Raw genomic sequence first — 17,601 nt, 5'->3', positions numbered from 1 at the left:
TTTTGAAGGAACGACTTCATTGTTTAATTGAGAAGAAGAAGAAGAAGAAACCAAGACATGTCACATCTGATCTGGAGGGACGAGGGAGAGGGAGAAGAGAAGGAGAGAAAGATATAAATAAGGGATGGAAAATGCACCACGCAACACGCCACATCCTGTGGACCATTCGTGCCTGCCCGGGTTGACCCGGAGGCTTCTTCCATCCGCATCACCAACCCGTACACGATAATTACGGTACTGCTTGTACGAACCAAACAGCACGCAATGTTACAGCAAATCGATAGCATGAGAACATTAGCTAGTACAAGGACCGCAGTATAAAAATGTAGCATGGAGTAAAAATATCACCCGGTCTGAGCATGACGTGTGGGGCCAGAGGCCACGTGAAGTTGACACGTCGGGCATACATTCAATTGGATGATCGATCCTTACTGTATTATAAACGCGCGCGCGCGCTGCATCGTGGTCGTTGGTTGCCAAGCAGCGAGCCACCAGACCGCGTCCCGCGTCTCCTCCTTCCCCCCCGGCACCGGCAGTCCGGCAGAAAGCGCGCGGGCGAGGAAGATGGCGTACACGGCGACCTCGCCGGCGGTGCCGGAGTGGCTGAACAAGGGTGACAACGCGTGGCAGCTGACGGCGGCGACGTTCGTGGGCATCCAGTCGATGCCGGGGCTGGTGGTGCTCTACGGCAGCATCGTGAAGAAGAAGTGGGCCGTCAACTCCGCCTTCATGGCGCTCTACGCCTACGCCTCCTCCCTCCTGGTGTGGGTGCTGGTGGGGTTCCGCATGGCGTTCGGCGAGCGGCTGCTGCCCTTCTGGGGCAAGGCCGGCGTGGCGCTCACGCAGGACTACCTCGTCGGCCGCGCCAAGCTGTCGGCGACGGCGCGGGGGAGCACGCCGCTCGTCGAGCCCTTCTACCCGGAGGCGACGCTGGTGATGTTCCAGTTCGAGTTCGCCGCCATCACGCTCATCCTGCTGGCCGGCTCCGTGCTGGGGCGGATGAACATCAAGGCCTGGATGGCCTTCACGCCGCTCTGGCTCATGCTCTCCTACACCGTCGGCGCCTTCAGCCTCTGGGGCGGCGGCTTCCTCTACCACTGGGGCGTCATCGACTACTCCGGCGGCTACGTCATCCACCTCTCCTCCGGCATCGCCGGCTTCACCGCCGCCTACTGGGTACGCACGCACGCACGCAGCCTCCTTAATTTTCCTCATCTTCATCGGCTTTCCTTGCACGTACGTCGGAACGGCGATCGATCGGGTCTGGCTAACGTGGTAGGTAGGTAGTAGTAGCCGCTCGTTGCTAGCAGCAGCCAAGTAGTTTGACCCAGGCACCCAGCGCACAGCAATGTGGATTCTGGATTCCTCGTTCCCTTCATCTCTTGGGATGCCATGCCACCGTCACCGTGGGGTGGGAACACACATCATCACAACACAGAAGAATAAAGTGGTGCCGGTACGTGCCCGTCGTTGGAAGAAATTACATGTTCAACACACGCTCAAAGTAACCTTGGAGGATTTCTAAAAATAAGCTATCCCGGAAGAAATTAACGGCTCTCATAAAGTAGACTTTATTTCCTTTCTTTGGGCAGTTACATGATACGAGTATAGGTATTTTGGTGATAGCTGCAAGCACCCAAAAAAGGGGTCAGAAAAAACGCTTTACCCCATGGGGCGTGTGAACCAGTCGGACCGCGTCGTTTGCTTCGGCTCGCGCTGCGTCGTCGATGCCAGCGCCCAAGACTTTGTTGTGGTGGATGCCGTTGTTGCAGGTCCCAATCACTGTGCGAGGCAACTTGAACTACTCAAATTAATATCTGACGGGGTCACGATTACACCGGCTACAAATATCCAGCGTCGCTGTCAGTCGCGTTATCCGACTTGCGTACTTGTGTTGTGTGCATGGCCTCTCGCTAACCACGCTGAGGCTGACAGGTGGGCCCGAGGTTGAAGAGTGACCGGGAGCGGTTCTCCCCGAACAACATCCTGCTCATGATCGCCGGCGGCGGGCTGCTGTGGATGGGTTGGGCAGGGTTCAACGGCGGCGCGCCGTACGCCGCCAACATCACGGCGTCGGTGGCCGTGCTCAACACCAACGTCAGCGCGGCGACCAGCCTCCTCACGTGGACCTGCCTCGACGTCATCTTCTTCGGCAAGCCGTCGGTCATCGGCGCCGTCCAGGGCATGATGACCGGCCTCGTCTGCATCACCCCCGGCGCAGGTACGTACGGATCACAGGAATACACCAGTTGGCACGGGTAATTATTCGGGATTACAGAAATGTAAGGTCGCAATACCATCCATCGATGTGTTGCCGTACCGGCAAAAAATAAAGTCAAAGTAGGACAGCGGAAAAGTCGCATGGACAGCTCGTACGGTAGCAAGTCCACACCAACGTAACAACAGTAGTTCATCGACAAGAAGTTGCTTGGGAAAATATCGTGAATGTGTTTGCTGGCGAGGACACTAACGAGTTAAGTTTGCAGTAGCTGCCAGGCACATTGTTGTGTTTGACATGTAATTCCACGTGCAGGGCTGGTGCAGACGTGGGCGGCCGTGATCATCGGCGTCTTCGCCGGCAGCGTGCCGTGGTTCACCATGATGATCCTGCACAAGAAGTCGGCGCTGCTGATGAAGGTGGACGACACGCTGGCCGTCTTCCACACGCACGCCGTGGCGGGGCTCCTCGGCGGCATCCTCACGGGGCTCCTGGCCACGCCGGAGCTCATGACGATGGAGTCCTCGGTGCTGGGGCCCAAGGGCGCCTTCTACGGCGGCGGCATCAAGCAGGTGGGCAAGCAGCTGGCCGGCGCGGCGTTCGTGATCGCGTGGAACATCGTGGTCACCACGCTCATCCTGCTCGGCATCGGGCTGTTCGTGCCGCTCCGGATGCCCGACGACCAGCTCATGATCGGCGACGACGCCGCGCACGGGGAGGAGGCCTACGCGCTGTGGGGCGACGGCGAGAAGTTCGACGCCACGCGGCACGACGTGTCCAGGGGCGCCGGCGGGGAGAGGGAGATGGGCACCGCGGAGCAGCGGCTCGCTGGCATGGGAGCCAGGGGCGTCACCATCCAGTTGTAGGAGGGTATCCATCGAGGGTCTGTACTGTTTCTCGTAGGACTGTAGGAATAGTGATGCTTCTAAGTGCAGGGTGTGATTGCTGATGTGATCTTGGCTGTTGCGGCACGCAGTATTGTTTTTCCATACAACCTGGCCACCGATTGAATGGAGGTTGTGAATTACACTCTCCAAGAGCGAATGTGAGGCCGCCTGCTCGCGCATGCCAAGTCCCCGATTTACTGTATCAAAGTAAAAAAAAAGTGAATGGCAGAAGAAAATGTGTCCCGGGATAACGCCTTCACCTGATAAAATTTACTTCCTTGCCTTCCCCACGAAGCCAACCATCCCAGGATAACGTGATTCTGCCTCAACTCGACAGCCCCCCTCCCTCGCCGCCGCACGCTGGTCCTCCGTGCGTCGCCTCCTCTTCCTCCACGACACCTCCGTGTACTCACAGACGACAGCCACCGGAAGCGCCTCCGTCGTCATCGTCACCTCCACCAGTTCGACGATCTGGTCGCGTCACCGGGAAAAAGCCGTTTGCGGCGTTGTAGCGCCGCCGGGTGCGCAAGGGGCCAGGAGTTGCCGGGGATGCCGACACTACCTCATCTCATATCTGTGGACCCGTGAGTTCATCCCCCTCCTTCTCTCTACTCCGCTCAAGATCTGACCCTCACTTCTACAACCGCCTCTCTGCAAAATTTGTTAGATTAGTTTCTTGTGCAATTTTTATTTATCCAATAAAAATCAGGTTAGTGTTGGTAGCGAGAGGAAAATAAACGACCCACAAAGATTAATGACATGGATGTCGTGTTACCCAGTTTTGTCCATGATGCCGAGGAAGGAATCCAGTTTTTAGACATGTTCTTGTAATTACTTTGGTGCCTGCCCAGAATAGCAGCGCGCATATGTGGTAGCTGGTAGGTTTAGTAGGTTGCTTGGTACTGGAAAAGGAATAAGCAGGTTGTGGGATTCCTAACAGCTCTTTTTGTGTTGATCAAATTGGTGATATGTGCTAGCTGGGTAGTAGCCGTGTCCGCTCGTGTGACGTGCCGATTAGGGCCGATCTGGGGATGCCGCGGTCGTGCATGATCTGGAGAACCGGCAGGTGGTGGTGGTGCTGCAGCGACGCCTCCTTCCTTCGTCGCACAGGTTCAAGGCGGCCACCATGGTGACTTTGAGCAGGCAGGAGTGGCCAGGCAGTGAGAGCGGCCTCCTCGACCTCACTGTCATCGGTGAGATCGAGTAGAGATTTAATCTTTGGAAGGTTACATTTTAATTCTCTTTCTTTCATGAGTACAGATTTAATCTTCGAAACTTTGTATAAAAGGGTTTGTTGACGCATCTTTGAAAGTTGTTCTTGCCATGTCAGGCTTGCCTATTTATGTTTTCCAGTGTATTACCCACTAGAACAATTACTAGCATATAGTCCTCCAAAATCCTTTTCATCTTTTGACATAATAAGCATATGATGCTGCCGCAAACGATAAGAGAGTATTAATTGGATGATCCTGATGATGTCTGCATGTTTGGATGACATTGTTCACATTGCACACAGGATGGTGTGATAGCCAAGGCACCGTGGTTCTTGTCAGATCAAAGTTGCACATGAGGGTTGAGGGTGCAATCAAGAGAGAAAGAGCAATAGCGTATGCACTTTCTCAGCAGGTACATCGTGCTCGGATATTGTGGGCATATAAATAGGTTCTTGATTCTGTTTGACATGATATAATGTTTGTTTTGGTAGTGGGGCTCAGACCACAATTAATGGAAGACCTAGCTCTCCTGTTGTTTCTCTTAAGAATCAGGGGACTAACACAAACATTCAGTGGAGCTATTTGGATGGGTGGATGGCAACAAAACCTTGGGAGAGTCGCCTTCTGGACAATCACATAGAGAACGGGCGAATTCACGTTGTTTAGAGAGTATTGGCGAAGTGGACGAAGTCAGCTCAAAACCTTCTGAAGCGACCTCAGTCAAAATCAGAAGAAACGATGTCCACCCTTCTCATCCGCCGCACCCTATGCTAGCAGGTGGGCGGCGGAGGAAGAGCTAAACCCAGATGAGGTCACTGGGGCTGTCGACGATGCCATTCTCACAGGAGGCCATGGGCTGTCCCCGTCAACCGCATAATCCTCCCGTGATGTTGTTTTTATCGGGTGTGAGGTTAGTCTCAGTTTCTATTTCTGTTTATTTAGTAAATATTTCACATTGTTGGATACTCGCAGAAAGTTAGGGAATATATGTCATCAAAAGATTTCAGGGATCTACACTCCAAAGCTTATTTCAGAATCAAGTGAAGGTGGCATGCTTTGGTGGTGTATTTGTGGTTATGCCTATGTTTAGAGTCGAAAATTCCAACATGCGTAGGCATCTTTGTGAGTGTGTATGGGTCACTTTTTGGGGTGAAGAAGATAGGTAGGGTATACTTCATCTGCAGAACAATGATTATGAACTTGTTTATGTATACAGGTTTGTGATATTATAGATGGATTATTCATAGAATTGTAGAGACTATTTACTGAAAATTGCAAGAAAGAACTTGAGGCATTTACTTCCATAGTTTTGCTGAACTAAACTTCTGTAAAATACATAAACCAGATTGATTAAGAATATGGGCGTGCAATAATAATCAAAACGAACCATTTTGCCATGCAATAATAATCACATCGGTAAATGTTATGTTCTTTTATTGTTACTCTCACTTTCCATGTGCGTGGTACGTATGTTACCTTTCAGGTCCAACACATCACTAGGCAATTATATGTTGTTCTGGGTTAGATCAACTTGCATGAGTCGCCGCTTGTCGGTGCGTGTAAGGGGAAGTGCAGAAGTAGTGGGGAGTGCAGCTGATTAAAATCCATGTAGCATTTGTGTTGGGTACATCAAAATGAAAATCGGAAGAATTCCGATGAAAGACGTCATGCTGATTCTAATGTGGAAATGGATGATGCCCGGCCTCTGGAGTACTCTGAAAGGTGTTCTTTTTTATTTGGTTCCTTAGCCTCATGAGGCTCATGAGGTCCTAAACCCTAAACCCTTTCTTCAGTCAAACTGAAGCACTTAATGCTAGCTTGTCTTTGCTTTTGGATTAACTGTAATATATCCTTGCTACATGTATCATTGTCTATGTTGGTTCTAAACTTAAATAATATACTGTAGTATATTGACTTTGATTGATTTCCTACTAATCGATCCGAATGAACTCAAATAATACACGAAACTGTCCAGGCAAGATAAATGCGCCCATGCGTGCCTTGGTGGCGCCACCAGGTGGCGCCCCTACCTCTAGTATTTCGAAAACTCGTCATGATTGTCGTTCAGTTGTGGGCTTGTGGCACCCAGGCCGGCCACATCTGATGCGTGTGCTGCGATCAGCCCTGATTCCGGCATTTCTCCTGGCGGCACGGCTCGTCCATGCCTCTCTCGGCAATTTGGGTGCTGCTGGCGACGGATCTGGGGCCCCTCTACCCGGGCTCTTCATGTGTGGTGGCTGCTTCGAGCCAGCGTTCTTGTATCCATGTCTTCGACTCTAACAGCTTCTTTGATTGCTCGGTCTCAAGCTAGGGCAAAATATGTGCTCGGCTTGTCGATGCTGGTAGTGGCGACATTCATGGGTGTCGTTTCCTTGTTGGAAGCGATAGCATGACCTTCCTATCGTGTCCCTCTTGGGTCGGAGGAAACCTAGGTCCGCTTCGACGGATCAGACATCAGCGGCGTTAGGATGTCGCCCCCTTTATGAAGGCATTGTCTTGGTGTTTGTGAAGTCTCCGATGTTAAAATGTGATGTTGGATGTCGTATTTGGTCTCATCTAGGGCAGGTCGGGCAGGTCGGGATTTGGGGTGTGTGTGGGGTGGGGTGGGGTGGGGTGGGGAGCGAAACTAAAAGTCATGGGCCCTAATACTTTTACAAGGTGCACGTTTTTCATATATAAACTAGACTAATTCATGAGTAAATACTTGAGCGAAACTAAAAGTCATGGGCCCTAATACTTTTACAAGGTGCACGTTTTTCATATATAAACTAGACTAATTCATGAGTAAATACTTGAAAGAAACATAGTTCATTTAGAAGGATGGAAGATAGAATACATAAAGAGAAAAGACAAAATGTATAATGTAGATATCACAACTTTCTTAATTTCGCAAGAATCCAAAAAACTTGAATTTGCAATGATAGGAGTGAATACACATACAATAACATAAGACAATTGGTGCGAGCTCTAAACTCAAATCAAATGAAAATAAATATGTGCAAAAAAACGTTCAAAAGTTCATTCGAAACTATTTCAATCAAATTTAAGAACTCTCCAGCTTTAATAATTTACCATTGTACCATAAATTAAATCCAATTGCTTCATCATATGTCCAATTAATTAATTTTTATAAAAAGTGGTTGAATTTGTGAGTATAATGATGAATATGGTACCTCAAAAATGGTCAAGTTTCAAGATGGTAATATGGTATACCTCGATGGTGACTTGCGATAGAAGCGCGAGGGCCGGCCAAATACCAAACTAGAGAATTAGGGAGCGTACAGTTAAAAGAGAAACGAGCGCTCAAGAAAACAAAGGCAACACAATGTTCTAGAGTCGGGCTGTCCACATGACTACGTGCCTCTTTTTTCCTTTTGAGTACAATGTTAGCGTGCGCTCCAAAAGGACCCCCTCGCGAACGGAATAACCAGAAAAGACCACATGCGGATGCTAAAAACGGAAAGGACCCCCTCCACGCGTGGCGCCAGCCACGCCAGGCGGCACGTGGCACCTGCCGCCACCGCCCGAGGCGGCTGGGGCCTGTCGCCACAGGCGCAGGCGGCCGACAGGGCTGCCGCCACGAGGCCAGGCGGCCGACCCCAGATTCCGTTCCCGCCCTACGGTACCGTAACGGCGACAGATAGGTGGGCCCTGCCGCCTCGGCCCCAGGCGGCCGGCTGGGAATCTGGGTTGGCCTCGGAGTCAGCGCGTTCTGTGAAAAATTTCTGCTCCAAATTTTCCCGCCACATGCATGCGCTATTATGCCCTGCTTGTGATGTACTCCATCCGTTACAAAATATAAGACATTTTAGAGATTTCATTAGAAGACTACATATGAAGTAAAATAAGTGAACCTATAATCTAAAATATGTCTATGTACATCCGTATGTAGTTCATAGTGCAATTTCTAAAAGGTCTTATATTTAGGAACGGAGGGAGTATTTTTTACTAGAAGACTACGTATGGATGTATATGGACTCATTTGAGAATGTAGATTCTCTCATTTTGCTTTGTATGTAGTCATCTAGTAAAATATCTAAAAAAAACTTATATTTAGAAACGGAGGCTGCCTGCTGTATTTGTTCCCGCCACATGCACGCGATAACGACGGACGAGCAGTGCAATTTTTTCCCGCCTAAGTTTCCCGCGTTATTTTCCCACCTAAGTTTCCCGCTGAAGTTTCTCGTTTTCGCGCCGTTTTCCCCCCGTAGACATCCGGCAGAGCCTATAAAAGGAGGCAGGGAGTGAAACTCTTTTCACCATCAGCCAGACTTCAAAGAGCCTGCACCTCCATAGTCAGTATGAGTTTGCCTTGTTCGGATCAGAGCATTAGGCCTAGGAAAATGCAGAGTGCAAGCTTGCCTCGGGGGTGGAAGCAGTTCGATGTTGGTGTGGAGATGTGTGCAAGGTGAAGGAGGTGACAGATTTTTCAGATTGGTTGGGCATGAAGTTTTCATGTGCGCCAATTATGAATCTGATCCACCCGAATCTATTTCTGCGTACGTCAGGCCTCCGGTATGCTCAAGTCATCCAGATTATTGTTTACTTGATATTATTGTTTACTTGAATCTGATCCATCCTTTAGTCTCCTCCTCCTCTCTGCATGTACTATCGTTGGATTGACACAAAAATGCCGGACTGGACGGTGACCGAGATTCGTGAAAAAGGTCGCCGTGCATGGGCTAGCTTGGACTTGGAAGAGCGTCGCGAGAAGGCTGAAGCAGAGGAGAAAGCAGAGCAGAAGACAGAGTGGGAAGATTACTGTGTGGAGCAGAGGGCTTTTATTGATGAGATGATAAGGAAAAATCAAGAAGAGAAACTTCGGCTGGAGGGGGTTTACAGACAGCGGGAACATGCCCGTGAAGCTGAGAGGGAGAGAAAGAGAGAAAGGGCTCGTGCCGCCAAGACAACAGAAGAAGCTGGTGATGGAAAAGGAAAATATCCACGTTGGACTCAGTAGATTTATTTTATTGTATGTTAATTTGTGTTAGTTGTATCTTAATTTCTGCAAGTTGTATCTTAATTTCGGTAAATTGTATCTTATTTTCAGCAATGTCTATCTTAATTTCGGCAAGTTGTATCTTCATTTCCGCAATGGGTATCTTAATTTCAGCTACGTGTATGTTCATTTTATCCCGCCATTTATTTCCCGTCTTGCTTTCCCGACATTTTGTCCCGCGTATAGCTTTGCCGCCATTTTGTTCCCGCCTCGTTTTCCCGCCCTCGCTTTCCCGACATTTTGTCCCGCGTATAGCTTTGCCGCCATTAGTTATTCGTCTCGCTCTACTGCACCTATAAAACCCCCTCCAGACCAAGGTGGGTAAGGAGTGTCCTGAAAATGTATCATTATCCTTTCGATCGTAGTTTTCACAGTGGTATGTCCGAGTGTCTTCTGCGCTTAGCTAGCAATTTAAAGATAGATAATAGAATAGTTTCATGGGACGAACTCATCAGTAGTGACACGCTACTGAATGAGGTTGCCCACGCATTAGCTAGGAAGGGGTGGCCTGCAAGGACATATGAGGAGATTCGGAAAGAACTTCTGCGGTTGAATGAAAGATGGAAGAAGAAAGGCCAACACATAAGCGGTGGAGGTGGAGTAAAACATCACTTTTTATGGATTGACGATAGTGAGGACGAAGACGATATCTTCATGCCGAGTACCAAGGCCAAGAGCGCATCATCGACGAATGACAAGAGCGCATAATCGACGAAGGCCAAGAGTAGCGCTTCGTCAAAGGGCGAGAGCTCTGCATCGTCGAAGGATGACGACGACTTTATGTAGTTTTTTATGAACTCTACATCTTAATGTATCTTATTATATGTATGTTATTTTATGAATCTTATTTTATGTATCTTATTTTATGTATCTTATTTTATGGAAGCAACTTTAAATTGGAAAACTGCGTCGAAATATATCGAGAATTTTTATTTCATCAAACTACATAGATGTCTTATACGTACATCTGAAAGTTTGAAACTGACATAGAGAGATACAATAGTTCGCACACATAGATAGACGAATCACCCTATGGACGACGACCAGGTGGCCTTGCCCGACGACCGGAGGGTGACAAACGTTCAGGGGGTCTGTGTTCACGAAGACCACGGCCGTACTGTCCCTCGTGTTCATGTGTCTGCGACTCATGCATAGGTGGTGGAGTCTGAAATCCATATTGAGATGATGATTCTAAATTGTAGGTGAATGGCTGTGACTCAGAATTGATATAAGATGGACCAATAGCGTCCTCCCCGAAAAAATCATTTAGCATTCCTTGGAGCGTGCATTGAGTATCATGGGTTTCTGTGAGTATTTCTTTCTGTACGCCACGCTAGGTATGTTCATCTCCTCATGATGGATCATTAATTTCCTGCGTCGAAAAATTGTGTGTAAGAAAAATGTGTAAATAGAAGTTATGTAATTGCTTATTATAATTGTACATACCTGACCGTTGTTGTAGCTTTGTGCTCCCTCGCTTGTCTCAGCCCAACGATTCTCCTCGGGCATCCTAATCCCTCACGTGGGCAGATATGGCTGAGATCCTTGAGTGTGTGCGCCATATGTTGTATATGCGTCCTGCTCCACGAAATGAGTCTGTTCGGTCGTCGAACCTAAATCTGGTGCATTTACCTGTGATGTCTGCACATGTATTGATAGAGACGAGTCATGTCATGGAAGTGTCGGCGTAGTATTAGGACCCTCTCCCCACCGCATGGACGACGACGGCGCCGCACTCGGTCTAGCTGACCTCGGTTCCGGAATGTTGTACGCTCCAGTGACAACGTCGTTCTCTGTACCGCATCTCGTAAACCTTGTGCTGACGAATTCGCTAATTCTTTAAAAGAAGGACCTGCCTTTAGGATCAATTCCCTGGGCTCGCATTCCTTCCCTCGCCATCGCTTCTACTTGGGTGCAAATATCAATCTGAAAAGAATCATTGTTGGTTGGTTGAATTGTTCATGAAATGATGGACCTGAATAGCAAGATTTTTATGATTACCGCAGAGTCACGATAGTAAGCTGATGATGTGTCTATCCGTCTGTGCAACTGTTCCATATGCGTTGGATGTGTTGGCATCGTAGGTGGTTCACTCGTCAGTCTAGTACGCGTGCTCATGCGATAACAATTATAGTACGCTTCTGTCGTAGTTGCATCGTACGTTCTGCATAAATAAATAATTACATCACATTCTGTATTTTATAAGTACATAATTAAATTAACATGAGTAAAATTAACGTTGTTGAGGCACTATATTTTGTAGAGCTTCGTTATTCCACTGATTTATCCATTGAATGTTTTCAGCATTCCAGTCGGCACGAGATCTGCCCATATTGCTCATCCTGAAATTTAGATAACAAAACAAAAATTCAAGAACCGGTGATGGAATATCTATTTAGCTAGGTCACATCTTACTTACTTATGAGTTTCCTCGTCGATACATCTTGAAACCGATGGTGGAATATCTTGATATAGACCGAACTGTCTCATGACACGGTCAGGATTGTACGGTTCCACAAATCACAGATAGAGTAAATTGCAGCGAGTCATCCAGAAGGCACTGTCTCTCACGCATTCCACTGGGATGCGTTGCGAACCAAATACCATATCAACGCGTGCCTCAGTCCATGGGTTCCATGTTATTAGTGAGTCGTTAAGAAGCTCAAACTGATCATGGTATATGGGGTAACAATTTTTTGCAATTTTAGTAGACCATTTTTTTCGACCCAGCATCCACCGGCTGGACATAGTTACAACGCCCTCACCATAGTTGTATGGGGTTGCGGGTTCTACTATCTACGGTCGTCCTACAGGTAAGTATTCCCAGGACCACAACTGTAGAAACTCATAGGAGACACAAAGTAATTGAGCTTTAGATGTGAATGAAGTTTTTTGAGTGGCATCACACAACCCTCGGTATGTGTGAGAAAGCATAGCAGAACCAAAGCTATCTGGTGGATTTTGGGGTAAAGGTTCGTCTACTATCTTTGCGGCAAAATAAATGAGACCAGGCAAAACTACCTCCCCGTGAGAATTAGGAAACATCACACCAAAGAGCCACAACAAATATGCAAACAAGTGTCTCTTCGTTGTCTCAGGATCATCATAGGTAGATAAAATTTCGAAGTTAGTACGAAGCCAGCTAAGTGGGACACCTCGAGGCGGACCAGATCGATCTGATATGGGCATTTCGAGCCTCAGACGGCCAGAGACATCTGCTGGCCAATTAGGAGAAACTCGTGGATGTACCACTGGCACACCTCTAATTGGTAAAGCTATGATCATTGACACGTCTTTTAGAGTAGGTGCAAGCTCTCCACGTCAAAAGTGAAATGTGTGGGTCTCCGGTCTCCATCAATCAACGAGGGATGTCAAAAGGGATGGGTCGGCAGTAAAACTACCTCGACGAGCTGCGAGGTGCGCAAAATGAAGGAGTCCATAAGCCTCAAGGTGTTCAAGGAAATGATTATGTATTGACGAGGGCGTCTTTATGGTTTGAAGCCGGAAGGTCTAAGGAGGATTTTCATGATTTGGATTTAAGAAAAGCTGGCAACGGTGGTGGTTGTCGTGATAACCATTCAAAAGCTGGGGCATTTCAGCCATAACCTGCAATCACGATGAAATGAAATTAAAAATTCCGAATATTACATCACGATGAAATTAAATTAAAAATTCCGAATATTACATCACGATGAAATTAAATTAAATATTCTGAATATTACATCACGATGAAATTAAAATACATATTCCGAATATTACATCACGATGAAATTAAATTAAATATTCCAAATATTACATCACAATGAAATTAAAATACATAGCATGATTACATATCACGCAGTGTTGTTGTTACGATACGGACACTCCCTACGCGAGTGACCATCACACGTACATACGCGGCATCGTCTTGGTTCTCCCAACTGGCTGTGGTCCATGTCATTGCGATGACGCCTAGACTGACGCCGTCCCTTGCTGGTTCGCATCAATGCGGGATCTGGAACCCATGTGGTCCCTTCTGGCCATAATTGCTTGTAGTTCATATCAATGCCCCATGCCCAAAACTCACCGTTCCAAGTGTTGTACAAATTGTGCATGTTGAAGTATGGTGATACATATGGCTCGACACTAATTTTTTGATCTGCGGCTGCCCACAATACGTGACTGCAAGGATATCCGAGAAGCTTGGGCTTGTTGCAAGTGCACTCACACGAGGTTGTGCCAAGCGTCACAACTTGTTTTTTTTGCTCCCCTGTGGTGACCCTTAACAAACTTTGCTCGCACACTAACTTTCCATTTATTCCTAAGTGCATCTACCTGCGTGCACCCATGTCTTTGCGACTTCTTTGCTTTCTCATCAAGATGTCTTTGCATCTTCTCAGACCAGGGCTTGTTCAAATCAACTAGTGCCTTGGCGACGGTGACTCTGTCTGCAAAGTATGACACAGTCCGGTTCCAAGTTTCATCAATTAGTGCTGTGATAGTAGTGCCCTCACCCCTTTAAGAACACCATTGTACACCTCGGACATGTTGCTTGTCATTATACCGTATCTAGCGCCAGTGTCCTGAGACTGCGCCCACTTGTACAAATTGGGACAATTCTCACTGATCCACTTGCTCAAATTTATTATTGTTTGATGACCCCTCCGGTCTTCTCTCGCCGGGAGGGATGCGCGCTCGATCTCACCATTGATACCTGCCCAGATAGCATTCATTTTTGCTGAAGTTTTCTGCATGCACATCCTCTTGAATAGCTTGAACCAATCTTTGTTTTTGAATTTCGAATAAAAATTAGCTGCCAAATGCCTCATGCACCACCTTGTCTCCAGATCGGGCCACCTCCAATCTGGATCTTCTGAAGCCTTAATTATCTCGAGCGCGCTTAATAGTCCGGTGTTGCGATCAGAGATGATGCAAACCACTTCCCGATCTTTGATGACCCCCATCTTCAGGCAACACAGGAACCATAACCAACTATGTTTGTTTTCGCTCTCCACTAGTGCATAGGCAATAGGAAGAAGTTGATTGTTTGCATCAGCTGCCATCGCCACTAAGAGTGTGCCCTTGTACTTTCAAGTGAGAAATGTACCATCAATTGATACAACCGGACGACAATGCTTGAATACTTGTATAGTCTGGGCGAATGCCCAGAATAAGCGGTCCAGGATTTGCTCGTCCGGGTTCAATGGATTTGGACGTTCTTTCCGGAAAACTTGAGTCCCCGTGTTAGCAACTGAAATCTGATGCAACATTCTAGGGGCAAAAGAGTACGCCTCCTCATAGGTTCCCTACAACCTCTGAAATATCTTTTCCTTTGCATGATGAGCCATGCTGTAGCTGACAGGGAAACCAATCAGATCAGATGCAGTTGCACGCAAAGCCCTAATACTAATATTAAGACTTTGCTGCACAATGGTTTGCGCCACCTGTGACACATATTCTGCAGTCACATTGCGGTGCTCTGAAAGAGTGCCAGTTTGCTCACAACCATGTTGCTCTATTTTTGTGACATGCCATGGCTGACATACCCCAGGCTTCTGGCGAGCAATAACTCTTCCGCGGCAACCCGCTTCGCGATGGATGCATATGAGCTTCAACTCCTTTTTATCAGACTGCTTCACTCTATGTTGCCTGTGTATAGCAATTGCATAGCTATGTATTGCTTGTTTAGCAGATTTCTTATCTGGGAAAATCTGTCCAACGGCCAGACTTCCCGCGTCTAGGCCAGCAACAGAGTGAAATTCATTGGTGATGCTCATAACCTGTAAAAACTCTGGGTTGATTGCTGCAGCGACTGCCTTCTCAGGAGGAACAACTTCATCATCATCTGATTCCGAAGAGGCAGAAGAATGACCATCATCGTCATCATCTAGCGCCTCCGGCAATCCCTCGACATGTTCGCTCATGTCAACGACCGCAGACCAAGATCCCGTGTCATACACTTGTTGGCCACCTGTTGGTTCCGATGGGCCAACGTCGGGGGCTACAGTTATGGCCACTTGTTGGCCACCCGTTGGTTCCGATGGACCGGCGTCGGGGGCTACGGTTATGGCCAACTCGGCCTCACCGACACCGCTACTGTACTCGGCGACATCACTGGCAGAAATGAACTCCACATAAACCATGGGTTGTCCATACATGGAGTTATTGGGATTGCTTGCAAAACCCATGTACGACGCCCATGCTCTTTCACCAGTAACCCGTCGCAGAACCCAACGATTTCCTCCCTCAACCACGAAAGCCTCCATGGTCATTTTTTTCCATTCATCGCTGAACCAAACACCGCTCGGATGCACCTTCTAACTGCCGCATACTCTACATTAACTATGTCTTTCACTACAACCGTAGTCATCCCGCACCTAGACACATCCACACCAGAAGGACCCTCACGTACGATGTGCCCATAAAACACTAATAAATTTTCCATAGTACCTAACGAGCAGCCATATTTACATAGTTAGTCCATTAAAAATTATATTCTTATATTTACATTGTAATAACATCCATTACTTATATTTTTTTACATATAACAATTTGACAAATATTCACAAATGACTATACATCTATGCATAATAATTTATATTGTACCATTTGTGGCGACACTACATATACAAAATAAATACATCATAAATTAGAATATGTCACACATACCTCTGGTTTGATAAGGATATCCTTACGAATACAAAAATATCCTTCCGAATATCACAGTTAACTTATCACCAGTATAATATCAGCGAATTCGACCTATTATCATATGAACACAAATATTACACACGTGTCACATATTATCACATGAACAAAAACGGAGTCGGCATATTATCACATGAACAAAAATGTTACACACATATTTTTTTACCTTGCTAAGGTTTCTAAAATACAGTTGCATGAATAAACATATCGCTAGTAATTTATCAAAGTAATCGACCTATTATCCCATGAACAAAAATGCTAGTTGCATGCGTGCGTCTTGCATATATAATTACTACACAATTTTATACATTACAGTATTAATAAACAGAAAGTATATACTTAAAAAACTAATCAAATAGACTAAATATTTCGTGCATGCGAACAAAACCTACGAAAATAAATTGATTTTACCTCGATCTATCTTTCTTTCAACTGCAACATATTCGAAATCCAACCCAAAAGACCAAAAATCTTGAATCAAAGTGAAGAAAGGAGTGTGTTATTTAGCTACAGAGAAATGAAAAGACAGTGAGAATAACCCAAAATAAAAACATCATGCATGCAAACATAATCAACAGAAATGGAAAACTCTTACCTTGATCTATCTTTTACTCAACTACGACGTCTTCAAAATCCAATTTAAAACCGTTCTAAATCAGTGTATGAAGTAGTTCGTGAGAGAAAGAGGAGCTGTTGTGTTTGCTCAAGCAAGAGAAAGGAAGGAGGCAACGACAGAGTGAGAGGGGAGGCAGCTGCTGTGTGTGTGAAGCAAGAGAAAGGAGGCAACGGGAGAGTGAGAGAGGAGGCAGCGTCGGTATATAAAAAAGAAAATGTGCACTGTTTTGTCGGTGAGAGTTAGCGCCGGAGTTAGCGCCGTTTGCATTGCAATGCTCACCAGCAGGAGACAATAGCCTCGGAGTTAGTGCAATCAGCATCGCTGTCGTGGTGCACAGATTCCCGGCCGGCCGCCTCGGGTGGTGGCGGCAGGGCCCACCCAACCTCTGTCCATTACGGCGCGGCGTGGCGGGAACGGGATCCGCAGCCGGCCGCCTGGCCTCGTGGCGGCAGCCCTGTCAGCCGCGTGCGCCTGTGGCGGCAGGCCCCAGCCGCCTCGGGGGGTGGCGGCAGGTGCCACGTATCGCCTGGTGCGCTTGCCGCCACGCGGGGAGGGGGTCCTTTCCGTTTTTAGCATCCGCATGTGGTCTTTTCTGGCAATTCCGTTCGCGAGGGGGTCCTTTTGGACAAAAATTCCGCGTTGCTAGCTTATTTGGGCGATGGGCTTGTGAAGGACTCGAACATGTTCCGCAACTCCCGCCGGCGAGTTCGGTCCAAGGTTGCGGGGTGGGAGCGGGTGTCGTAGACAATCGCAGAAAGTAGAAGACACAATATGTAGGAAAGAAATCAATCTTTATTAATGATCAACACTGTTACAATGATTGCCTCTCCTCTGCTTATATAGGGGTATGAGGTGAAGGGATAAGTATCCATCTAACGTGAGTTTAGGAAATGAGAGGGGCTGGTTGCGTGCCTCCCATGCTAGCCAGCCACACCTCACCATGCGAGGCCTTCTGGGCCGGCCCGGTTTCCTAACACTTC

The 17,601-nt window shown here is 47.3% G+C and overlaps 1 protein-coding gene across 1 annotated transcript; it reads left to right on the top strand.

Annotated features, from left to right (window-relative positions):
- Positions 1–322: 322 nt before the first annotated feature.
- On the top strand, positions 323–3,250 carry LOC123444973 (ammonium transporter 2 member 1). The gene is made up of 3 exons (XM_045121881.1): positions 323–1,176; positions 1,936–2,221; positions 2,534–3,250. The coding sequence occupies exons 1-3, from the start codon at positions 418–420 to the stop codon at positions 3,082–3,084; spliced, it is 1,596 nt and encodes a 531-aa protein (XP_044977816.1). The 5' UTR covers positions 323–417; the 3' UTR covers positions 3,085–3,250.
- The last annotated feature ends 14,351 nt before the right edge of the window (positions 3,251–17,601 follow it).

The sequence above is a fragment of the Hordeum vulgare genome, chromosome 1H (genome assembly GCF_904849725.1).
Source record: "Hordeum vulgare subsp. vulgare chromosome 1H, MorexV3_pseudomolecules_assembly, whole genome shotgun sequence".
Taxonomy (NCBI): domain Eukaryota; kingdom Viridiplantae; phylum Streptophyta; class Magnoliopsida; order Poales; family Poaceae; genus Hordeum; species Hordeum vulgare.
The sequence above is the reverse complement of the archived record's forward strand: the minus strand, read 5'-3'. Positions and strand labels throughout refer to the sequence as shown.